The following is a 24,872-nucleotide window of genomic DNA, read 5'->3' on the forward strand; positions in this document are numbered from 1 at the left end:
TGACATTTCCCATACACACATTTTGATTTTTATTGTGTCAGCATTGCTGTAATCTCTTTACAACTGCACAATAACGGTTTTTTTAAAGTTCAAACACAGATATTGGTAAAATTCTATTGCGGTGCCATGATCGCCTGAATGTCAAACTGATGTTTACCTAATCGGTCAACATCATTTTCCTAATCAACTGCATGTATTTCGTTAAATATTTTATTGGGATATATTGTTAAGGTGCAAACAAATTTATTTCAGAATCTGCTGAGTAATTGTTTGACCCTTGTTTATCTTAACAATATAAAGTGTTGAAAATGTCGAAAGACACAAGAATAAAAGCATACAAGTATTAAACGGAAGACTTTTGATAACTAATGTCATAAATTATATTAGTAACTCTTGTTCAAGGAATTAATGTGTTTATTAGCTGTTAATTATCACGAACAACAAGACAAATATTACATAAACCTATCAACCTACTAACATCAAGGTCTACTAAAATCACAGCTAACTATCAATGACTATTTTTGATTGTCAGAATCCAAGTGATTTCTAGTTCTTAATTTTAAAACTCAACATCTCATAAACATCATATTGTAGTGTTACCATGACATCATACTTATGATGACGTCATATATAATAAAAGTGTAACTTAAAAGGCCCACGCACTTTGACGTAAGTTATATGTAATCAGGTATTTACAATCATATTTAAAGGAAACAAAAGGTATTGATTATAATTACATTTATATCATATTATACACATATTGACCGGGAGTGATGGCAACATTGATTACATTAGCCCGCGAGGGACGAAATATTGTACGACGCGAAGCGGAGGGCAATATTTTCGTCTTAAGCGGGCTAATATAATCAATGTTGCCCGAAAACACAGTCAACATTTGTTTTATTATATGAAAAAAACAAACCAAAATTTAAGAAAATAAGTGAAAACAGATCGTTTTAATTTTCTCAGCTCAGCAAAGAATTCACGAATTAAAGTTTGTGCAAAGTTCATTTCCAAAATATCCTTAGCATCAAACGGTCTCTGATGATATTCCGCCGACCGTAAGAATTAACATACAGATGTTTTACCTGATTTTACTTCACAGTAATTTGCAAATACTTATAACCGTTATGATAGCAAACCGTCGCATTGCGCCTCCGTTGTTTACTTGCATTGACTGACTGTCTTTTATGACATCACATTGTTTTGGAGTTGCGAAGAGTTATTAACGTCATCTTTTACGAATCAACAAATCAGAGGCGATTATTTGAAATAGAGGAAATGTTCTCTTGATATTATTCCTAGCCGGTCAATATAAAAAAAATATTGACCGGTCAATATTTTTCGGACGAGCGAATGTTGCAATTATTGACTGTTCGTCTATATAGAGTTATGTAGTGAGAATATACTAATGAATATGACAAAAACATATACAACACTTCCTCCCCTCGTGTGTCAATTTCGTCCTCAAAGTTTCATTAACATACACAGTTATATAATATACATTTCTATGACACAAATATATCTATAGAATCATTACTATGACACAAATATATCTATAGCATCATTACTATGATACAAACACAACAAATGGTACAAATGTTTCTTTTAAACAAAATAACACAGTCACGTATAACTGCTACAGTAACTTTAGAAAATCAAAAATTTAAATTACAGTCACTGCAAACTTTCCTTTTCGGAAACCACAATCTTCTTTTCCTCCACTTGCCATTTCTTCTTTTCCCATTGTTGTTCAAATATGTCTACATCTGGATCAACCAAGTCCAAGACATCTATCATTGTATCTTACAATATCCAATTTTGTTCACTTGATAATGCCAGAAGTCAGTTATATCAGCTCTCAATCTCAATGCTAATATGGTTGTTGGACGAAATTGTGAAAGCACATTTTAATAAATTAAGATAAGTCATGTTTAATGTTTGAGGACATAACTCTTCTTGTCCCAATAATTGCTTTGTTTAAAAATGTGTGTTGAAAATGTGTATCAATCGACAAAAATATTTACCGATGTATGGCTTTTATTGTATATCTAGCTTTGCTATCCATATCATCTCTAATTTGAGCCTATATATAAGGAATAAGGAATCATTCTTTGAGTATTATGAGGTGATACTTTTGGTCTGGGCGTGATCAAATCCAATAAAGCCCGAAGGGCTTTATGATAGATTTGATCACGCCCAGACCGAAATTATCACCTCAGAATATTCAAAGAATGATTCCTTATTACTTATATTTATATAATTTCAAGCCATCGTACAATTAAATCTTTAACTATAAATAAGCAAACCCCGCCGGCGCCTCAATTTGGCGTCATTTGTATTATGGGTTATATAGTACAAAATCGATACGTAGTGTTATCACAGACAACGACACTGGATGATGTAAATATATACTTATAAATATATATTTTCAATGACTCTACTGTCAGAGATTATTACATGCATTCACAATACAACCTTTAAGTTTTTTTCCAAACGTGTTCGATTTGTTGATAGAATTATAACAAACTTATCGATCTTCAATCTTGCGAAATGTAGAATCTTTTTATTGGCTGTAAATCGTGTTTTATTAAAATTAAACCATGTTATTGGCTGTAAATTGTTTTTTCGCAATATAAAACGACGGACTTAATTATAACTAATCGTTTGTTTTTCTTCAAAGCAACTAATTAATATCATAATGTGATTGGAACTAAAATGTTTAGTGTTAGAATTAATGTTTGCATAATGTGTTTGAACTGAAGATAGATTAGAATATGTGTACATTTGTATCACGAAAATATTGTTTGTTAAATTAAATGCCCACCAGCGTCAAATCCTCTTTGATTATAGTAAATAGGAAGTCCTTGGTTAGGGGTATTATTTTCAATTTTGTCTAACTCTTGCCTTCTTCGAACTTTTTAAATTAAGACAAAATGTAACAATACTGTAGGAAACAAAATAGTTCTATACGATTAATTTTGCTTTTGTTTTATAAATATTGATCATAAACAAGATAAATGCTCGTAATGTGGATCTGAATTAACCAAACTTAGAAAATGCAGAATGTAATTTTACGTGAAACATGCATGTACTTTTAAAATCCCTTTTTAAATCCATTTCTTCGGTAACTACATTTAAAGTAAATCAACTCTTTTAATATGAAGGCGAAAGAAATATATATTAATGCCTAATTTCTTTCCACCGAAACAAATATTGGACGGAATGACAATTTTGATCTATTTACAGTTTTATATATATATATATATATATATATATATATATATATATATATATATATATATATATATATATATATATATATATATATATATATATATACCGGTATATTGATGAATATTTGTATGCATTTTTCTATCATCGCTCCTAAACCAGTATACATCCATGTGCACTCTTGATCAGGAATACAGGAATATAAAAAAAATATACAGGAATATAAATAATTGAGGGAACTGCCATATAACATGTTTTGTAAAAATATCGCGGTTAAAAATATAGTGCCAGGATTTTTGCAGGGAAAACGTATTTTTGATATAAAAAAGATGATTTTTTTTCTAAAGTTTATATTAAAATAGCTATGTAAATTTTTTTTAAAAGTACAATAATAAATCTATTCCAAAAGGGTGCTCATACACTATCTTTGTTATTAAATATTGAACGTCAGAGATTGCTAATGCCTAACATAAGGAGAAATATACACTGAATGTATATATTATGAAGAAATTAAAAGATGTATGTGACCTGTTGGAACATATTTTATTCTCATTTAAATATTTCGTGCACAGAAAACTAAAAACACTATACCATATTAACTGGACATTTGTATTATGAAATATACAAATGCAAAGTAATTCATAAGTATTCTTTTTATTACCTATGGTTAAAGGGAATAAACCTTTGGTTGAAAAAAAATGTTAATCATATCTTCGATACTCGGTCGTATCAACGTTTGGGATTTTTTTTTTACATCCGTGACCAACGTCAAGGGACTTCCTTTTTTGTTTCAAACAATCCTTTCGACTTCTCTAGCAATCCTTCCACTAGTCTACGACTCTTCTCCCGAATTTTTGGTAGTGACGCCATTGTTAGGGATTGCTTATTTTCTTTAGCCTTCGTATACGGCAATTCAACACCTGTAATAATACAATTTGTTTTTACAGCAGTGAGGTTCCATAAGTTAGTTGAAAAGATGACCTTCGTACTTAATAATGCAATTTTTATCAGTATATATATATATCACAAATTTAATGCAGTGTTTAAATTAGCAGTATCCTCTTTTTTCCATGTTCCCTCAATTGTTTTGCATTATTCAGCATGGTGCTACAATATTTCATAGTTATATAACACACTTTGCTTCTTCATTCGCAACTAATATGTAAAAATATTACATTTAACTATTCACCGATATTGAACAATAACCTTAAAAAGCAATCCTTCTTTGTACTTACCATCGGGTAACGAAGGTAAGCGTATCTCCTTTGGTATTGAATTCCAAGAATTTTGGTCAGGGTCTTCCCTGATTAAATCTGTTGATTGTGGTTGCTGATTACGCATGGTATGCAAAGACTCTTGATCTGTCTCGGGAGTTTTTTGAAGAAAAAAAAACAATAATTACATTTCATATTTGTAACATTGTTGACCAAACCAAATTCAAGGCGAAATAGATTTGTATTAGCAAAGACAATTTTAATTTACGAAATGTCTTAAATTTGTGATAATTATACTTAAAAAATGTTGAACAAAAATTAAAATACAATACCACATAGTCTTACTGATGGTATAAATCAATCAAATAAATTAAAAGCTTTTTACGAGTAAGAAGATGTAAGATGTATTTACTTTTCATTTATTCATACATTAGATTGAATCTGTATCAATGTATGATAGATGATTTTATCAATTTGTTTAAAATCCCAAATAAATTTCAGCTATATATTATTTAGTAAAGTAAATCCCTTAGCATTTTAGGCAACATATTACTTTGTTTCGGGATAATTAAAACAAAAACAAACTAATGTTACATAGCTGACTATATAAAGGATTATAGACAGTTTTAAGGATTGATACTCTAAATAAAATACTAGTAGTTTTAATATAAGATAATCTAACATGTCAAAATTATATAAACATGCATTTATTCATTCCTACCTTTTATAACTGTTACGAAACGAATAAACTTACTTTCAAATGGGTCTGAAAGAAAACCCTTTTCTTTATCTTCAACGATACACTCCATTGGCCTCTCTCGAAAGTAAAATGACGTTTTAGAGGCACTGCTAGAAATTACTGCACACTCAATAAGCGTCTTATTGGATAGCACATTCGAAGGAACAGTGCCTATTTTGCTTTTTGTGACATCGTTTCGGTGATATGTAAACATTCTGATTTCTTGGCCGCTTTCGGATACTAACGGATAATGCAATAGTATTGCTCCAAAAGGGAAAAAAATTGATAAAAAGGCCATTTTGACGAAACACCGTGTAGGAAAGTAACCAACAAAATATTATATGATTTTAAACAACAGCTTTCGTGAACAAAAGCATGCCAATTAAGCCTTTGTTTAATATCATCTGTCACCTTCAAATGAAGCAAATCGTTTTGCCCAAAGCTAATATATTAATCAGGCTGTCAATAATCTGTTATTATTGGTTCATTTAGGAAAAATACACTCTCTCTGAGAAACATAGAACAAAAAGCGAGCGACTATGCTCAGTTTCATTTCAGGTATTGAAAAACTGGTATGCATTCTTGTATTGAATATGCATATCCATATAAAGATTATATTACCTAATCTTAACAATCAGAAAATATCAAGCTTTATTCTTCATGTTGCACGTGATTTGGTTATTATTGTTTATGTCTATAAAATCCGTTATTCCCTGTTCTATGTATTCATTTCCTATTTGTCTATACCTTGATATGCATTTTTGACAAATCACCCTTGATTCAGAACGAGAACAATATACATTAATTTTTTTTTAATTTTATAGCGACATAGAACTCTGCGATATGAAATGTATGACCACACATATGATACCTACACAACGAAAAAAAAATTGAATTGTTATGAGATCTTTATTTTATTTTGAGGTGGTAAGAGTTGGAGGATAAAGTAATTTGGTTAATTTTTTCGTTGTCTAGCAATTAGAAAACCTTGATGAAACATTATATTTCATAAACTATAAAGAAGGAATTGGAAACATAATAAATAACTAACGGAAATCTGCATTGTTCAATTTCCTGTGAATACACTTAACCTATTCATGCGCCGTGAAAAAAAATATAAACGTAATCATGCGTTTTGAGTATATTTGCGTATTATTGAAAAAGTAAATGAAGCGTTTCAATCTACATAATCAATTTGATATGCACTTATAAACAATGATTATTAAATTATATCGACTTGTTAATAAAGAAAATTGTTCTCTACAAAGTTTCTTGTAATATATTAAATATTTTTTTAATCGCGGTACAAACAAGTTAACATGGCTGTTCCATGTATATTTCATATTTATGGCCTAAAACGTATATAACGGCTGTAAAGTAACGATACACAAATACTTCATAAAAAATAAACATCAATATGAAAATAAGTTTAAGAATCAAATGCTTATTTTTGGCGTCCATCTGTCCTGTAACACACCAAGGCTTCGAAGACGAAATATCATACCTCCTTCAATTTGTCTGCACAAACTTGGTGTGTTATAGGACCGACGTCATTTAAATATAAGCATTCAATACTTAATTAATTTTTATTCAAACTCACAACCATGAAGCAAAGAGTTTCTAAAACATCAAACATTATGTATGAGGTTTTGAAATGCGTTTCATTTTTTTACATATGCTTACCGGTATTTTTTTTGTTGGAACCAAATTTATTTTTAAAGACATCTTTTCTAAATTAATTCCAGAACATTTGTTAATTTGCTTTGATACGAAGATATATTGACGCTTAAATTCAAAACATGCTAAATTTTCTTCAAGGTCATGCCGCACGTACACAAACGCAGTCATATACTCTGTAATATCTAAAATAAACCCTTATATTGTAACACAACTAGCCAATGCTATTGAAAAGGTAAAGAAGTAGTGTTGCCAAAACGTTCAATCGATTCATTATATAAACCTTAGTTCATACTTAAATGATGATTCTGTAAAATACGGCTCCCGATTTGCTATACCTGTTGTCTGGAATACCTTCAAATTACACTCTGTGGAATTACAGAAAAAAACGTTAATTGTCATATATTATACATTATCTTTGTGAAATATACATGTAACCTTCTAATCTGAATAGATCTTCTCCCGTAGATTGCTGTAAGAAACTTGAACAAAACAATTCGATATGCTACATTTATTTTAATGTATAACTTTTAAATAAAAACAAGTTTAGTTGTTTAGATGCAGTGAAGTGACATTGACAAGTTTAGCAGATGATTTCTTTCTGCATCAATTCTTCTAGAATGTAGAAATCTTGAACTGATCCAAAAATGAATGCGACATGTATCGAAGATTTGTTATGTCCTGCGCAATATCAAATGTTAAACGATATGGAGCATTTCAATGGCACAGTGTACATGGAATTTGGAACAATCAAAATGTTATGAGTAATGGTTTGGAATCGTATTTTAAATTAAATGTTCATTGAAGTTCAATTTCTATTAACATTGAGTATTGATAGGGTCATTGGCCACGAATCTTTCAGGAAGATAAAAAAAGACAATAAAAAACTGTCAACCATCTCAAAAATTCATAAAATGAAACACAAATTCAAAGCACAGCAACACGGACCTCTAAATATAAAGGTAGGATCAGGTGCCATGGGGGAGTGGGCATCCTCTGCTGACCGATCACACCCACTGTGTGCTCTTTATCGCAATCGGAGAAAAACGGAAAAGTCCGTGGACAATTATGTGATTAATTATGGTCTAATAATTAATATGAAAAACGTCAGTCAGCATGCGACCCAGTGGAAAATTGTATTTTCTGACAAGGTCGTTGTATCGATCATAGAACTTACGAAAAAATGACTTCAAACGAGACAGTTGATAGTCCTGTTTTATCAACCTGTTTGTCAGTAGCTTGCCTCGCCTTAGAAACTGTTTATATAAAGAGTCATCGCGTTTATCATAAAGTTTTGTTGCTAGGTTACCATCAATGTCCATTTCCAGTATAATATCCAAATATGAAAAATATGTGCTGTTTACCTTTAACAGGGCATAATCATGTGGAAGAAACTATGCATCAAGCAAATAAGCTGCATTTATTATTACGAATTTTTACATGGATATAAAAAAAACCTAAGAATATTGCAAAGTAAATTTGTACTCTATGATAACAGATATCGACTTATAACGACCAGAAAAAAATAATGCTAGATTCATCGTTGTGCTGACTTTGATGAAATCGATTCCCCATAGTTATCTGCTATTTCTGATGCAATGTTTGCATCATTTTATAATCCAAACAAAACATCAGAGATTAATAAGACACATGATTTATGTGTGTAAATAGTTACCACGGCTTAACAAAAGAATCATCAATTCTCAAAACTGTATGAAATCATCAATTCTCAAAACTGTATAAATTAGCTTTAAAGGGGTATGGTTACGATTTTGGTCAACAATATTTTTCCGATTTTAATGTTTACAATGCTTCAGGCATTCTTAATATTAAGCAATCAAAACTTGAGTGTCTTTTGTTGGGTTTTAAGCGAGTTACAGTGTTTAGAATTCTTTGCCATAAAAACAAAGCTTTTGTTTACACTTTGAATGTTGAAGTGAAAATATCAATTCTAGACCTAAAATGAATGTGTTAAACGTTAGAAACAGTTTAGCTATGCTTAAAATGAACAGGGCACGAGCCTTGTTTACATGGTACAGATTTGTGAGCTCTGTATTTTGCTTAAAACTTAAAGACTGACTCTCAAATTTCATTTGATCATTAGAATTGCATTTTTAAAGCATTGCAAAAAATAAAAACAGAAAAATAGAATTTGACCAAAATCGTCACCATGCCCCTTTAAGAGTTTTTATATTAACATCATGATGGTAATTATACAGAGCATATACCCACATGTGTGCTGTCGACAGCTGTTTGATGTTGTATGTAAACGTTTGTTAAAGGGGCATGGTCAAGATTTTGCTCGAATTTTATTTTTATGTTTTTATTATTTACAATACTTAAGAAATGCATTTCAAATGATCAAATTAAATTTGAGAGTCATTCGTAGAGTTATAAGCAAGATACAGGGCTCACAATTCTTTGTCATGTAAACAAGGCTGATGCCCTGTTTTTGTTTGCATAGGTTCCATAGACCAGTTAAAAGTCTTTCTCCAGTTTATTTGTCTATCTTTTTATTTATTTTAAGCATAGATAGTTCCTAAGTTAAACGTTTATAAAACACCCGTTTTAGGTTTAAAACTGAAATTTTTACTTCAACGTACAAAATGCAAACAAACGCTTTGTTTACATAGCGAATAATGTCAAGCTCTGTAACTCGCTCATAACTCAACAAATGAGACTCAAATTCCGGTTGCCTATTAAAATTGCCTTTCTGAATTATTGTAAATATTAAAATCAGAAAAATAATTTTTGACCAAAATCGTGACCATGCCCCTTTAATAAATAAATGCTCTTTTTTCAATTTTTTTAATTGGTTAATATTGATTGGTTGTTTGATATATTGCTGTTTTATTTTTGCTTTCATTTCTGTTGGTTATGTATTTGTACCTTTTGTTTAGGACTGAAATAATTTCTTCAGAAGCCTCTTGTTCCCCTTTATAGTGAGTAGGTTTTCAAACATCCATTATAACTGGTTTGTCCTTTGATACAAAATAATCATGTTATGATATTATATAAATATCACAGAGAATACCCTTTGCAAACACAGAATAATAAAAAAATATATATATACAACCCCTCTAGGAAGGGGGTCATAAAGTGAATCATATAGTTCAATTTTTTGACACGTTTACCATATAAGTATTAGAACGTTAATATATCCACAAAAACTGATACCTGTGAATTTTAATGAAACCACAGTAACCAATCATATTTCAGAATGATAAAAAAAGACAATAAAAAACTGTCAACCATCTCAAAAATTCATAAAACGAAACACAAATTCAAAGCACAGCAACACGGATCTCTCAATATATAAAGGTAGGATCAGGTGCCATGGAGGAGTAGGCATCCTCTGCTGACCGGTCACACCCCCTGTGTGCTCTTTATCGCACTCGGAGAAAAACGGAAAAGTCCGTGGACAATTATGTGATTAATTATGGTTTAATAATTAATATGAAAAACGTCAGTCAGCATGCGACCCAGTGGAAGATTGTATTTTCTGACAAGGTCGTTGTATCGGTCATAGAACTTACGAAAAAAATGACTTCAAACGAGACAGTTGATAGTCCTGTTTTATCAACCTGTTTGTCAGTAGTTTGCCTCGCCTTAGAAACTGTTTTTACAAAGAGCATGTCCTTGTGTATCGAATTAACTGAGAAACAAATACACCATATGCAGGTGATGAAAGTATATTGCTGCATAAGTAAGGAAGGTTGAATATAGAGAAATTGAAGTCATCGCGTTTATCATAAAGTTTTGTTGTTAGGTTACCATCAATGTCCATTTCCAGTATAATATCCAAACATAAAAAAACGTGCTGTTTACCTTTAACAGGGCATAGTCATGTGGAAGAAACTAAACATCAAGCAAATAAGCTGCATTTATTATTACGAATTTTTACATGGATATTAAAAAAACTAAGAATATTGCTAAGTAAATTTGTACTCTACGATAAGTGATATCGACTTAAAACGACCAGAAAATAATAATGCTATATTCATCGTTGTGCTGACTTTGTTGAAATCGATTCCCCATAGTTATCTGCTATTTCTGATGCAATGTTTGCATCATTTTATAATCCAAACAAAACATCAGATATTAATAAGACACATGATTTATGTGTGTAAATAGTTACCACGGCTTAACAAAAGAATCATCAATTCTCAAAACTGTATGAAATCATAAATTCTCAAAACTGTATAAATTAGCTTTAAAGGGGTATGGTTACGATTTTGGTCAACAATATTTTTCCGATTTTAATGTTTACAATGCTTCAGGCATTCTTAATATTAAGCAATCAAAACTTGAGTGTCTTTTGTTGGGTTTTAAGCGAGTTACAGTGTTTAGAATTCTTTGCCATAAAAACAAAGCTTTTGTTTACACTTTGAATGTTGAAGTGAAAATATCAATTCTAGACCTAAAATGAATGTGTTAAACGTTAGAAACAGTTTAGCTATGCTTAAAATGAACAGGGCACGAGCCTTGTTTACATGGTACAGATTTGTGAGCTCTGTATTTTGCTTAAAACTTAAAGACTGACTCTCAAATTTCATTTGATCATTAGAATTGCATTTTTAAAGCATTGCAAAAAATAAAAACAGAAAAATAGAATTTGACCAAAATCGTCACCATGCCCCTTTAAGAGTTTTTATATTAACATCATGATGGTAATTATACAGAGCATATACCCACATGTGTGCTGTCGACAGCTGTTTGATGTTGTATGTAAACGTTTGTTAAAGGGGCATGGTCAAGATTTTGCTCGAATTTTATTTTTATGTTTTTATTATTTACAATACTTAAGAAATGCATTTCAAATGATCAAATTAAATTTGAGAGTCATTCGTAGAGTTATAAGCAAGATACAGGGCTCACAATTCTTTGTCATGTAAACAAGGCTGATGCCCTGTTTTTGTTTGCATAGGTTCCATAGACCAGTTAAAAGTCTTTCTCCAGTTTATTTGTCTATCTTTTTATTTATTTTAAGCATAGATAGTTCCTAAGTTAAACGTTTATAAAACACCCGTTTTAGGTTTAAAACTGAAATTTTTACTTCAACGTACAAAATGCAAACAAACCCTTTGTTTACATAGCGAATAATGTCAAGCTCTGTAACTCGCTCATAACTCAACAAATGAGACTCAAATTCCGGTTGCCTATTAAAATTGCCTTTCTGAATTATTGTAAATATTAAAATCAGAAAAATAATTTTTGACCAAAATCGTGACCATGCCCCTTTAATAAATAAATGCTCTTTTTTCAATTTTTTTAATTGGTTAATATTGATTGGTTGTTTGATATATTGCTGTTTTATTTTTGCTTTCATTTCTGTTGGTTATGTATTTGTACCTTTTGTTTAGGACTGAAATAATTTCTTCAGAAGCCTCTTGTTCCCCTTTATAGTGAGTAGGTTTTCAAACATCCATTATAACTGGTTTGTCCTTTGATACAAAATAATCATGTTATGATATTATATAAATATCACAGAGAATACCCTTTGCAAACACAGAATAATAAAAAAATATATATATACAACCCCTCTAGGAAGGGGGTCATAAAGTGAATCATATAGTTCAATTTTTTGACACGTTTACCATATAAGTATTAGAACGTTAATATATCCACAAAAACTGATACCTGTGAATTTTAATGAAACCACAGTAACCAATCATCTTTCAGAATGATAAAAAAAGACAATAAAAAACTGTCAACCATCTCAAAAATTCATAAAACGAAACACAAATTCAAAGCACAGCAACACGGATCTCTCAATATATAAAGGTAGGATCAGGTGCCATGGAGGAGTAGGCATCCTCTGCTGACCGGTCACACCCCCTGTGTGCTCTTTATCGCACTCGGAGAAAAACGGAAAAGTCCGTGGACAATTATGTGATTAATTATGGTTTAATAATTAATATGAAAAACGTCAGTCAGCATGCGACCCAGTGGAAGATTGTATTTTCTGACAAGGTCGTTGTATCGGTCATAGAACTTACGAAAAAAAATGACTTCAAACGAGACAGTTGATAGTCCTGTTTTATCAACCTGTTTGTCAGTAGTTTGCCTCGCCTTAGAAACTGTTTTTACAAAGAGCATGCCCTTGTGTATCGAATTAACTGAGAAACAAATACACCACATGCAGGTGATGAAAGTATATTGCTGCATTAGTAAGGAAGGTTGAATATAGAGAAATTGAAGTCATCGCGTTTATCATAAAGTTTTGTTGTTAGGTTACCATCAATGTCCATTTCCAGTATAATATCCAAACATAAAAAAATGTGCTGTTTACCTTTATTAGGGCATAGTCATGTGGAAGAAACTAAACATCAAGCAAATAAGCTGCATTTATTATTACGAATTTTTACATGGATATTAAAAAAACTAAGAATATTGCTAAGTAAATTTGTACTCTACGATAAGTGATATCGACTTAAAACGACCAGAAAATAACAATGCTATATTCATCGTTGTGCTGACTTTGTTGAAATCGATTCCCCATAGTTATCTGCTATTTCTGATGCAATGTTTGCATCATTTTATAATCCAAACAAAACATCAGAGATTAATAAGACACATGATTTATGTGTGTAAATAGTTACCACGGCTTAACAAAAGAATCATCAATTCTCAAAACTGTATGAAATCATCAATTCTCAAAACTGTATAAATCAGCTTTAAAGGGGTATGGTTACGATTTTGGTCAACAATATTTTTCCGATTTTAATGTTTACAATGCTTCAGGCATTCTTAATATTAAGCAATCAAAACTTGAGTGTCTTTTATTGGGTTTTAAGCGAGTTACAGTGTTTAGAATTCTTTGCCATAAAAACAAAGCTTTTGTTTACACTTTGAATGTTGAAGTGAAAATATCAATTCTAGACCTAAAATGAATGTGTTAAACGTTAGAAACAGTTTAGCTATGCTTAAAATGAACAGGGCACGAGCCTTGTTTACATGGTACAGATTTGTGAGCTCTGTATTTTGCTTAAAACTTAAAGACTGACTCTCAAATTTCATTTGATCATTAGAATTGCATTTTTAAAGCATTGCAAAAAATAAAAACAGAAAAATAGAATTTGACCAAAATCGTCACCATGCCCCTTTAAGAGTTTTTATATTAACATCATGATGGTAATTATACAGAGCATATACCCACATGTGTGCTGTCGACAGCTGTTTGATGTTGTATGTAAACGTTTGTTAAAGGGGCATGGTCAAGATTTTAGTCAAATTTTATTTTTATGTTTTTATTATTTACAATACTTAAGAAATGCATTTCAAATGATCAAATTAAATTTGAGAGTCATTCGTAGAGTTATAAGCAAGATACAGGGCTCACAATTCTTTGTCATGTAAACAAGGCTGATGCCCTGTTTTTGTTTGCATAGGTTCCATAGACCAGTTAAAAGTCTTTCTCCAGTTTATTTGTCTATCTTTTTATTTATTTTAAGCATAGATAGTTCCTAAGTTAAACGTTTATAAAACACCCGTTTTAGGTTTAAAACTGAAATTTTTACTTCAACGTACAAAATGCAAACAAACCCTTTGTTTACATAGCGAATAATGTCAAGCTCTGTAACTCGCTCATAACTCAACAAATGAGACTCAAATTCCGGTGGCCTATTAAAATTGCCTTTCTGAATTATTGTAAATATTAAAATCAGAAAAATAATTTTTGACCAAAATCGTGACCATGCCCCTTTAATAAATAAATGCTCTTTTTTCAATTTTTTTAATTGGTTAATATTGATTGGTTGTTTGATATATTGCTGTTTTATTTTTGCTTTCATTTCTGTTGGTTATGTATTTGTACCTTTTGTTTAGGACTGAAATAATTTCTTCAGAAGCCTCTTGTTCCCCTTTATAGTGAGTAGGTTTTCAAACATCCATTATAACTGGTTTGTCCTTTGATACAAAATAATCATGTTATGATATTATATAAATATCACAGAGAATACCCTTTGCAAACACAGAATAATAAAAAAATATATATATATAACCCCTCTAGGAGGGGGTCATAAAGTGAATCATATAGTTCAATTTTTTGACACGTTTACCATATAAGTATTAGAATGTTAATATATCATTAAATCTTTCGTTAAGAGTTTACTATATTTTAAATACATCTGAAACTTATGGGTAAAATGGACCTTTTGCATTGGAAACGTCATCACAGTTCACTTAGGAAACAACTTTCCCGTTGTGTCAGAACACTTACTTCTCGTTATATATTTCTACGAACGTTGCAATGCTAAATATAGTAATTGGTATACAAGGCATTACGGTATGTACTATGGAACGTTTTATTTATTATATTTCATATGAATTTCTGAATATAACAATGTTTTGTTTGACACAAATCTTATATGTTATTTTATTATCAAATTCAATAAATTGTAATTGTTCTTGTAAAATATTGCCTTTTTTTAGCCACAAGTGTCAAACTCACAGACAACGTCGTACTGATCATCACTACAGTAGACGTTTTTCCAACCACTCCACGTGAGTATTACGCAAAAGTTGTACAGCGTGTTCGTGGTTATCGGGTAGTCAGCTGACCAGTCGGTAAAAGTCATCTCCCCTGAACGCTCCCATCGAAACGTATTATTTTCAATGATCTGTACGGCCCCCAGCCATAAAGAAACATCTTAAAGAGAAAAAAAGCCTTCAATCTTATTGACAAATTTGGAATACATCAATCCATTTTATTGATTACATTGGTCATTTTATTGCAATTTCATGGTAAAGGATATTCTATTTTATATTTCTTTTATTTTTAAAATCTACTTACCCTTAAACATGTCTTTTACGCGATCATTTTCATCTTTTGAATTTATTTCAAGAACATAACCACCTTTAAGCTTGCATTTTCGCTACAATAAAGTAAAGTTGATTTGCAAAAATACAGTATGCGTTTCAGTATAATTGTTACATGTATAATTTGTTTTAAAGAAAGTGCACGTGACTAGTGATTGTAACTTGTATGAAAATTCATCAATACCATTTGATATAAATAAATTTAAATTGTACAATTATTTCTAGAACTTGAATTGATACTGACAATTAATGCATGGCCTTTAGTTGTTAAAGTTAAAAAAAAATCACATTACAAAGATTTATATGATATCAATAGATATTATAATATTCTAGTCTTTAAGATCTTTGTATATGATTTGCTTTTAATAAAAAAAACAAACAGTTGACTTCATCCCTTATCCTTGGTACTGTCTTCAGAAAATTAATGATTTTGTTTAATACAAAATATCTCTTCTTTATTGTTACCATAAACCAACCCTTATTTCCAGGATAATAACTATGCAATGAGTCATTTAAAGAACTGCATGCATTATAATACTTTATTTACATCTTTCTTACTTTCGCTTCTTTGTACAATGATTCTTGTTTCTTGAGCCTTTGATAGTAACATTCCTTTATTTGTTTTTCTGCAAACGATATATATATTTTTTCATTAGCCCATGTACATGATTAAATAGTTATATCAAACTATTGGATATCAATAAAACACGCAGCAGTGCGTAGGTGTACCGGAGTTAAATAAGGGCTGAAAATCGGTATTATTTGAATCCACACAAATTTACATTGACAGGGAGTATTTCATTAAATCTTAATTACATATGCTGACAACAATGTTAAACACTATTTTAATGCATTTTTGTGCCGTCATTTGTACTTCGTTGTCACTAGACGTTTGTATCCTGATATTGCAACTTATTTCATTAAATTGCATCGGCGCAGATGATTAATGACGTAATGCCATTTACAATGAAGTTCTCGCTTGGGCTTGAAATATATATTTAGTTTATTAAAGTTATTGTTGGAACATTTCATCAAGAACATTATGTATTCGCTGGTAGAAATTTGTGAAAACAGCGCAACCCGATAATTAACCGATTGTATTAATACAAAAATCAATGCCAATCAATGTTTGCACTATTTTACAGAACTCGGTTGTTTGTTAGAAATGATAAAAGTTATGATACAGGTAACGAACGAACTTATTAATGACCACATACTTATGTGTATTCATTATACACCGAATCCCATGGCGAACCAGAACAGGAAAAAATGGGATATAAATGATTAATATTCTTGAAAATATGTCAACTAAGTGCTACATGTACGAAAGTGTAATATTGATCTGTTATTTGACATTTTGAAGCTGATCAAGATGTTTCATACTATTCCGAAAACGCAGAAAGAAAAAAATAGTATCGAAAACTGAACTGGACAGTCAGACGGACTGGCAAACGGACTGACAGACGCAGAGAAAAACGTTCGTCAACTCCGGTGAAACTGGTAGTGGACTAGATTTATACCTAATCTGTTCTTTTTTCGTAATCGTTACATACTAATGCTCTACCATTTTGTAAAATTAAAGGTAACAGAAATTGTTACTAAAAAGCACAATACTGCTTATTTGAAATTAACACAATTTATTTTAAATGGAAGCAATCCTGTAAGTTATCTTTCAGTCACAGTTTAGCTATTCTTTTTTCCCTATTACTATTATTCAAGAGTGTGTCTTTGGTGCTAGACTCATAATGACGTCATAAATAATGTGGTAAGATTTTCCTTTGTACTTAGCGGCTTAAAAGGAATTTCGAAGTAAATAAAACAGTTTTTATTTATTTTTTATCAAATCATACTTTTCTTTAATTAATAATAATCATTTTTTGCGAAGCATTTACCTCACTTTTGATTCAAGTTTAAATAGTATGTAGCAACTAACTGCAAGTAAATGTATATCAAGTCATTGTTTTAAAACGTTGCATTTATATCCTGAAACATGAAAAAAATGTTTTAATTTTAATTTAATACTATAAAAAGCAATATACAACAACTATCATCAGGACCTTAATACATTTTATCGATATCTTTGATGCAATTTGTTTAGGTAAATAAACTATATTTTTTATTTACAGCTTTAGAGTAATAAGCAATAAATACCGATGAAGCGTTTTACCTTTTTCGTCTTTGATGTAATGTTTATATTCTGGAGAGAAAGTTCCTGGTGGGAATCTTCCCGTTAACACGCAGGTTTTTTCCGTACCACTATAGAAGAAAGAGGATCCCTGAACCATCAAAGATTTCACGGCACATTCACTAAGGGTCGTAATGTCGTAGTATGTACCTGGAGTACCTGTGACGTTACTGTAATCTTCCTTGGTAAACTGAATAACGTTTTTCGAAGCAAGATATCTCTCAGAAAGTTTTTCTGATTCCCTACTCAGTGCAGCATTTACTAACAAAAGGAACAGAAATGGGAACATCATCTTTAAATTGCTAAATTTCTAAATTAATTCCAGAACATTTGTTAATTGCCTTGATACGAAGATATATTGACGCTTAAATTCAAAACATGCTAAATTTTCTTCAAGGTCATGCCGCCCGTACACAAACGCAGTCATATACTCTGTAATATCTAAAATAAACCCTTATATTGTAACACACCTAGCCAATGCTATTGAAAAGGTAAAGAAGTAGTGTTGCCAACAAGTTCAATCGATTCATTATATAAACCTTAGTTCATACTTAAATGATGATTCTGTAAAATACGGCTCCCGATTTGCTATACCTGTTGTCTGGAATACCTTCAAATTCGCTGAGATGTAAAAAAAATGTCTAGTGGGTTTATTCTTTTTATAGTTTGACAAATTACACTCTGTGGAATTACAGAAAAAAACAACGTTAATTGTCATATATTATACATTATCTTTGTGAAATATACATGTAACCTTCTAATCTAAATAGATCTTCTCCCGTAGATTGCTGTAAGAAACTTGAACAAAACAATTCGATATGCTACATTTATTTTAATGTATAACTTTTAAATAAAAACAGGTTTAGATGTTTAGATGCAGTGAAGTGGCATTGACAAGTTTAGCAGATGATTTCCTTCTGCATCAATTCTTCTAGAATGTAGAAACCTTGAACTGATCCAAAAATGAATGCGACATGTATCGAAGATTTGTAATGTCCTGCGCAATATCAAATGTTAAACGATATGGAGCATTTCAATGGCACAGTGTACATGGAATTTGGAACAATCAAAATGTTATTAGTAATGGTTTGGAATCGTATTTTAAATTAAATGTTCATTGAAGTTCAATTTCTATTAACATTGAGTATTGATAGGGTCATTGGCCACGAATTTACGTTTCCTTGAAACTGTGATTTAACTTTATCCACAAAAATTGATACCTGTGGATTTTATTGAAACCACAGTAACCAATCATCTTTTAGGAAGATAAAAAAAGACAATAAAAAACTGTCAACCATCTCAAAAATTCATAAAATGAAACACAAATTCAAAGCACAGCAACACCGATCTCTCAATATATAAAGGTAGGATCAGGTGCCATGGAGGAGTTGGCATCCTCTGCTGACCGGTCACACCCACTGTGTGCTCTTTATTGCAATCGGAGAAAAACGGAAAAGTCCGTAGACAATTATGTGATTAATTATGGTCTAATAATTAATATGAAAAACGTCAGTCAGCATGCGACCCAGTGGAAAATTGTATTTTCTGACAAGGTCGTTGTATCGATCATAGAACTTACGAAAAAATGGCTTTAAACGAGACAGTTTTATCAACCTGTTTGTCAGTAGCTTGCCTCGCCTTAGAAACTGTTTATACAAAGAGTCATCGCGTTTATCATAAAGTTTTATTGCTAGGTTACCATCAATGTCCATTTCCAGTATAATATCCAAATATGAAAAATATGTGCTGTTTACCTTTAACAGGGCATAATCATGTGGAAGAAACTATGCATCAAGCAAATAAGCTGCATTTATTATTACGAATTTTTGCATGGATATAAAAAAACCTAAGAATATTGCAAAGTAAATTTGTACTCTATGATAACTGATATCGATTTATAACGACCAGAAAAAAATAATGCTAGATTCATCGTTGTGCTGACTTTGATGAAATCGATTCCCCATAGTTATCTGATATTTCTGATGCAATGTTTGCATCATTTTATAATCCAAACAAAACATCAGAGATGAATAAGACACATGATTTATGTGTGTAAATAGTTACCACGGCTTAACAAAAGAATCATCAATTCTCAAAACTGTATGAAATCATCAATTCTAAAAACTGTATAAATCAGCTTTAAAGGGGTATGGTTACGATTTTGGTCAACAATATTTTTCCGATTTTAATGTTTACAATGCTTCAGGCATTCTTAATATTAAGCAATCAAAACTTGAGTGTCTTTTGTTGGGTTTTAAGCGAGTTACAGTGTTTAGAATTCTTTGCCATAAAAACAAAGCTTTTGTTTACACTTTAAATGTTGAAGTGAAAATATCAATTCTAGACCTAAAATGAATGTGTTAAACGTTAGAAACTGTTTAGCTATGCTTAAAATGAACAGGGCACGAGCCTTGTTTACATGACACAGATTTGTGAGCTCTGTATTTTGCTTAAAACCTAAAGACTGACTCTCAAATTTCATTTTATCATTAGAATTGCATTTTTAAAGCATTGCAAAAAATAAAAACAGAAATATAGAATTTGACCAAAATCGTCACCATGCCCCTTTTAGAGTTTTTATATTAACATCATGATGGTAATTATACAGAGCACATACCCACATGTGTGCTTTCGACAGCTGTTTGATAATGTATGTAAACGTTTGTTAAAGGGGCATGGTCAAGATTTTGGTCAAATTTTATTTTTATGTTTTTATTATTTACAATACTTAAGAAATGCATTTCAAATGATCAAATTAAATTTGAGAGTCATTCGTAGAGTTATAAGCAAGATACAGGGCTCACAATTCTTTGTCATGTAAACAAGGCTGATGCCCTGTTTTTGTTTGCATAGGTTCCATAGACCAGTAAAAAGTCTTTCTCCAGCTTATTTGTCTATCTTTTTATTTATTTTAAGCATAGATAGTTCCTAAGTTTAACGTTTATAAAACACCCGTTTTAGGTTTAAAACTGAAATTTTCACTTCAACGTACAAAATGCAAACAAACGCTTTGTTTACATAGCGAATAATGTCAAGCTCTGTAACTCGCTTATAACTCAACAAATGAGACTCAAATTCCGGTTGCCTATTAAAATTGCCTTTCTGAATTATTGTAAATATTAAAATCGGAAAAATAACTTTCGACCAAAATCGTAAACATGCCCCTTTAATAAATAAATGCTCTTTTTTCAATTTTTTTTATTGGTTAATATTGATTGGTTGTTTGATATATTGCTGTTTTATTTTTGCTTTCATTTCTGTTGGTTATGTATTTGTACCTTTTATTTAGGACTGAAATAATTTCTTCAGAAGCCTCTTGTTCCCCTTTATAGTGACTAGGTTTTTAAACATCCATTATAACTCGTTTGTCCTTTGATACAAAATAATCATGTTATGATATTATATAAATATCACAGAGAATACCCTTTGCAAACACAGAATAATATATATATATATATATATATATATATATATATATATATATATATATATATATATATATATATATATATATATATATATATATATATATATATATATATATACCCCCCTCTAGGAAGGGGGTCATAAAGTGAATCATATAGTTCAATTTTTTGACACGTTTACCATATAAGTATTAGAACGTTAATATATCATTAAATCTTTCGTTAAGAGTTTACTATCTTTTAAATGCATCTGAAACTTATGGGTAAAATGGACCTTTTGCATTGGATACGTAATCACAGTTCACTTAGGAAACAACTTTCCCGTTGTGTCAGAACACTTACTTCTCGTTATATATTTCTAAGAACGTTGCAATGCTAAATATAGTAATTGGTATACAAGGCATTACGGTATGTACTATGGAACGTTTTATTTATTATATTTCATATGAATTTCTGAATATAACAATGTTTTGTTTGACACAAATCTTATATGTTATTTTATTATCAAATTCAATAAATTGTAATTGTTCTTGTAAAATATTGCCTTTTTTTAGCCACAAGTGTCAAACTCACAGACAACTTCGTACTGATCATAACTACAGTAGACGTTTTTCCAACCACTCCACGTGAGTATTACGCAAAAGTTGTACAGCGTGTTCCTGATTATCGGGTAGTCAGCTGACCAGTCGGTAAAAGTCATCTCCCCTGAACGCTCCCATCGAAACGTATTATTTTCAATGATCTGTACGGCCCCCAGCCATAAAGAAACATCTTAAAGAAAAAAAGCCTTCAATCTTATTGACAAATTTGGAATACATCAATCCATTTTATTGATTACATTGGTCATTTTATTGCAATTTCATGGTAAAGGATATTTTATTTTATATTTCTTTTATTTTTAAATCTACTTACCCTTAAACATGTCTTTTACGAGATTATTTTCATCTTCTGAATTTATTTCAAGAACATAACCACCTTTAAGCTTGCATTTTCGCTACAATAAAGTAAAGTTGATTTGCAAAAATACAGTATGCGTTTCAGTATAATTGTTACATGTATAATTTGTTTTAAAGAAAGTGCACGTGACTAGTGATTGTAACTTGTATGAAAATTCATCAATACCATTTGATATAAATAAATTTAAATTGTACAATTATTTCTAGAACTTGAATTGATACTGACAATTAATGCATGGCCTTTTAGTTGTTAAAGGTAAAAAAATCACATTACAAAGATTTATATGATATCAATAGATATTATAATATTCTAGTCTTTAAGATCTTTGTATATGATTTGCTTTTAATAAAAAAACAAACAGTTGACTTCATCCCTTATCCCTGGTACTGTCTTCAGAAAATTAAGGATTTTGTTAAATACAAAATATCTCTTCTTTATTCTTACCATAAACCAACCCTTATTTCCAGGATAATAACTATGCAATGAGTCATTTAAAGAAATGCATGCATTATAATACTTTTTTTTACATCTTACTTTCGCTTCTTTCAATGATTCTTGTTTCTTGAGCCTTTGATAGTAACATTCCTTTATTTGTTTTTCTGCAAACGATATATATATATATATATATATATATATATATATATATATATATATATATATATATATATATATATATATATATATATATATATATATATATATATATATATATATATATTCATTAGCCAATGTACATGATTAAATAGTTATATCAAACTATTGGATATCAATAAAACACGCAGCAGTGCGTAGATGTACCGGAGTTAAATAAGGGCTGAAAATCGGTATTATTTGAATCCACACAAATTTACATTGACAGGGAGTATTTCTTTAAATCTTAATAAAATATGCTGACAACAATGTTCAACACTATTTTTAATGCATTTTTGTGCCGTCATTTGTACTTCGTTGTCACTAGACGTTTGTATCCTGACATTGCAACTTATTTCATTAAATTGCATCGGCGCAGATGATTAATGACGTAATGCCATATACAATGAAGTTCTCGCTTGGGCTTGAAATATATATTTAGTTTATTAAACTTATTGTTGGAACATTTCATCAAGAACATTATGTATTCCCTGGTAGAGATTTGTGAAAACAGTGCAACCCGATAATTAACCGATTGTATTAATACAAAAATCACTGCCTAATAAATGTTTGCACTAATTTACAGAACTCAGTTGTTTGTTAGAAATGATAAAAGTCATGATACAGGTAACGCACGAGCTTATTAATGACCACATCCTTATGTGTATTCATTATACACCGAACCCCATGACGAACCAGAACATGAAAAAATGGGATATAAATAATTAATATTCTTGAAAATATGTCAACTAAGTGCTACATGTACGAAAGTGTAAAAATGATCTGTTGTTTGACATTTTGAAGCTGATCAACAAGTTTCATACTATTCCGAAAACGCAGAAAGAAAAAAAAAGTATCGAAAACTGAACTGGACAGTCAGACGGACTGGCAAACGGACTGACAGACGCAGAGAAAAACTTTCGTCAACTCCGGTGAAACTGGTAGTGGACTAGATTTATACCTAATCTGTTCTTTTTTCGTAATCGTTACATACTAATGCTCTACCATTTTGTAAAATTAAAGGTAACAAAAATTGTTACTAAAAAGCACAATACTGCTTATTTGAAATTAATTCTATTTATTTTACATGGAAGCAATCCTTTAAGTTATCTTTCAGTCACAATTTAGCTATTCTTTATCCCTATTACTATTATTCAAGAGTGTGTCTTTGGTGCTAGACTCATAATGACGTCATAAATAATGTGGTAAGATTTTCTTTTGTACTTAGCGGCTTTTTAAAAAAGGACTTTCGAAGTAAATAAAACAGTTTCTATTTATTTTTTATCAAATCATACTTTTCTTTAATTAATAATAATCATTTTTTGCGAAGCATTTACCTCACTTTTGATTCAAGCTTAAATAGTATGTAGCAGCTGACTGCAAGTAAATGTATATCAAGTCATTGTTTTAAAACGTTGCATTTATATCCTGGAACATGAAAAAAAATGTTTTAATTTTAATTTAATACTATAAAAAGCAATATACAACAACTATCATCAGGACCTTAATACATTTTATCGATATCTTTGATGCAATTTGTTTAGGTAAATAAACTATATTTTTTATTTACAGCTTTAGAGTAATAAGCAATAAATACCGATGAAGCGTTTTACCTTTTTCGTCTTTGATGTAATGTTTATATTCTGGAGAGAAAGTTCCTGGTGGGAATCTTCCCGTTAACACGCAGGTTTTTTCCGTACCACTATAGAAGAAAGAGGATCCCTGAACCATCAAAGATTTCACGGCACATTCACTAAGGGTCGTAATGTCGTAGTATGTAACTGGAGTACCTGTGACGTTACTGTAATCATCCTTGGTAAACTGAATAACGTTTTTCGAAGCAAGATATCTCTCAGAGAGTTTTTCTGATTCCCTACTCAGTGCAGCATTTACCAACAAAAGGAACAGAAATGGGAACATCATCTTTGAATTGCCTAAATAGACAGTCTGATATCTAAAACTATGCGTTAGCACCATCCTCATTATATGGA

General features: G+C 30.6%; 2 protein-coding genes and 1 pseudogene across 2 annotated transcripts; all 3 read right to left on the reverse strand.

Moving 5' to 3' along the window:
• Window positions 1-3,905: 3,905 nt before the first annotated feature.
• LOC128162481 (uncharacterized) lies at window positions 3,906-5,485 on the reverse strand (annotated as a pseudogene).
• A 9,743-nt stretch (window positions 5,486-15,228) lies between these two features.
• Window positions 15,229-18,161, reverse strand: LOC128162522 (collectin-12-like). The gene is made up of 4 exons (XM_052825757.1): window positions 17,852-18,161; window positions 16,243-16,310; window positions 15,659-15,740; window positions 15,229-15,514 (listed from the first exon to the last, which is right to left on the reverse strand). Exons 1-4 carry the CDS (start codon window positions 18,159-18,161, stop codon window positions 15,294-15,296), a joined length of 681 nt encoding a protein of 226 aa, XP_052681717.1. The 3' UTR covers window positions 15,229-15,293.
• Window positions 18,162-21,779: 3,618 nt separating this feature from the next.
• LOC128162535 (hepatic lectin-like) lies at window positions 21,780-24,804 on the reverse strand. The gene is made up of 4 exons (XM_052825764.1): window positions 24,495-24,804; window positions 22,786-22,850; window positions 22,207-22,288; window positions 21,780-22,065 (listed from the first exon to the last, which is right to left on the reverse strand). The coding sequence occupies exons 1-4, from the start codon at window positions 24,802-24,804 to the stop codon at window positions 21,845-21,847; spliced, it is 678 nt and encodes a 225-aa protein (XP_052681724.1). The 3' UTR covers window positions 21,780-21,844.
• Between the last annotated feature and the right edge of the window lie 68 nt (window positions 24,805-24,872).

This window comes from Crassostrea angulata, chromosome 9 (genome assembly GCF_025612915.1).
Source record: "Crassostrea angulata isolate pt1a10 chromosome 9, ASM2561291v2, whole genome shotgun sequence".
In the NCBI taxonomy this organism is placed as follows: Eukaryota; Metazoa; Mollusca; class Bivalvia; order Ostreida; family Ostreidae; genus Magallana; species Magallana angulata.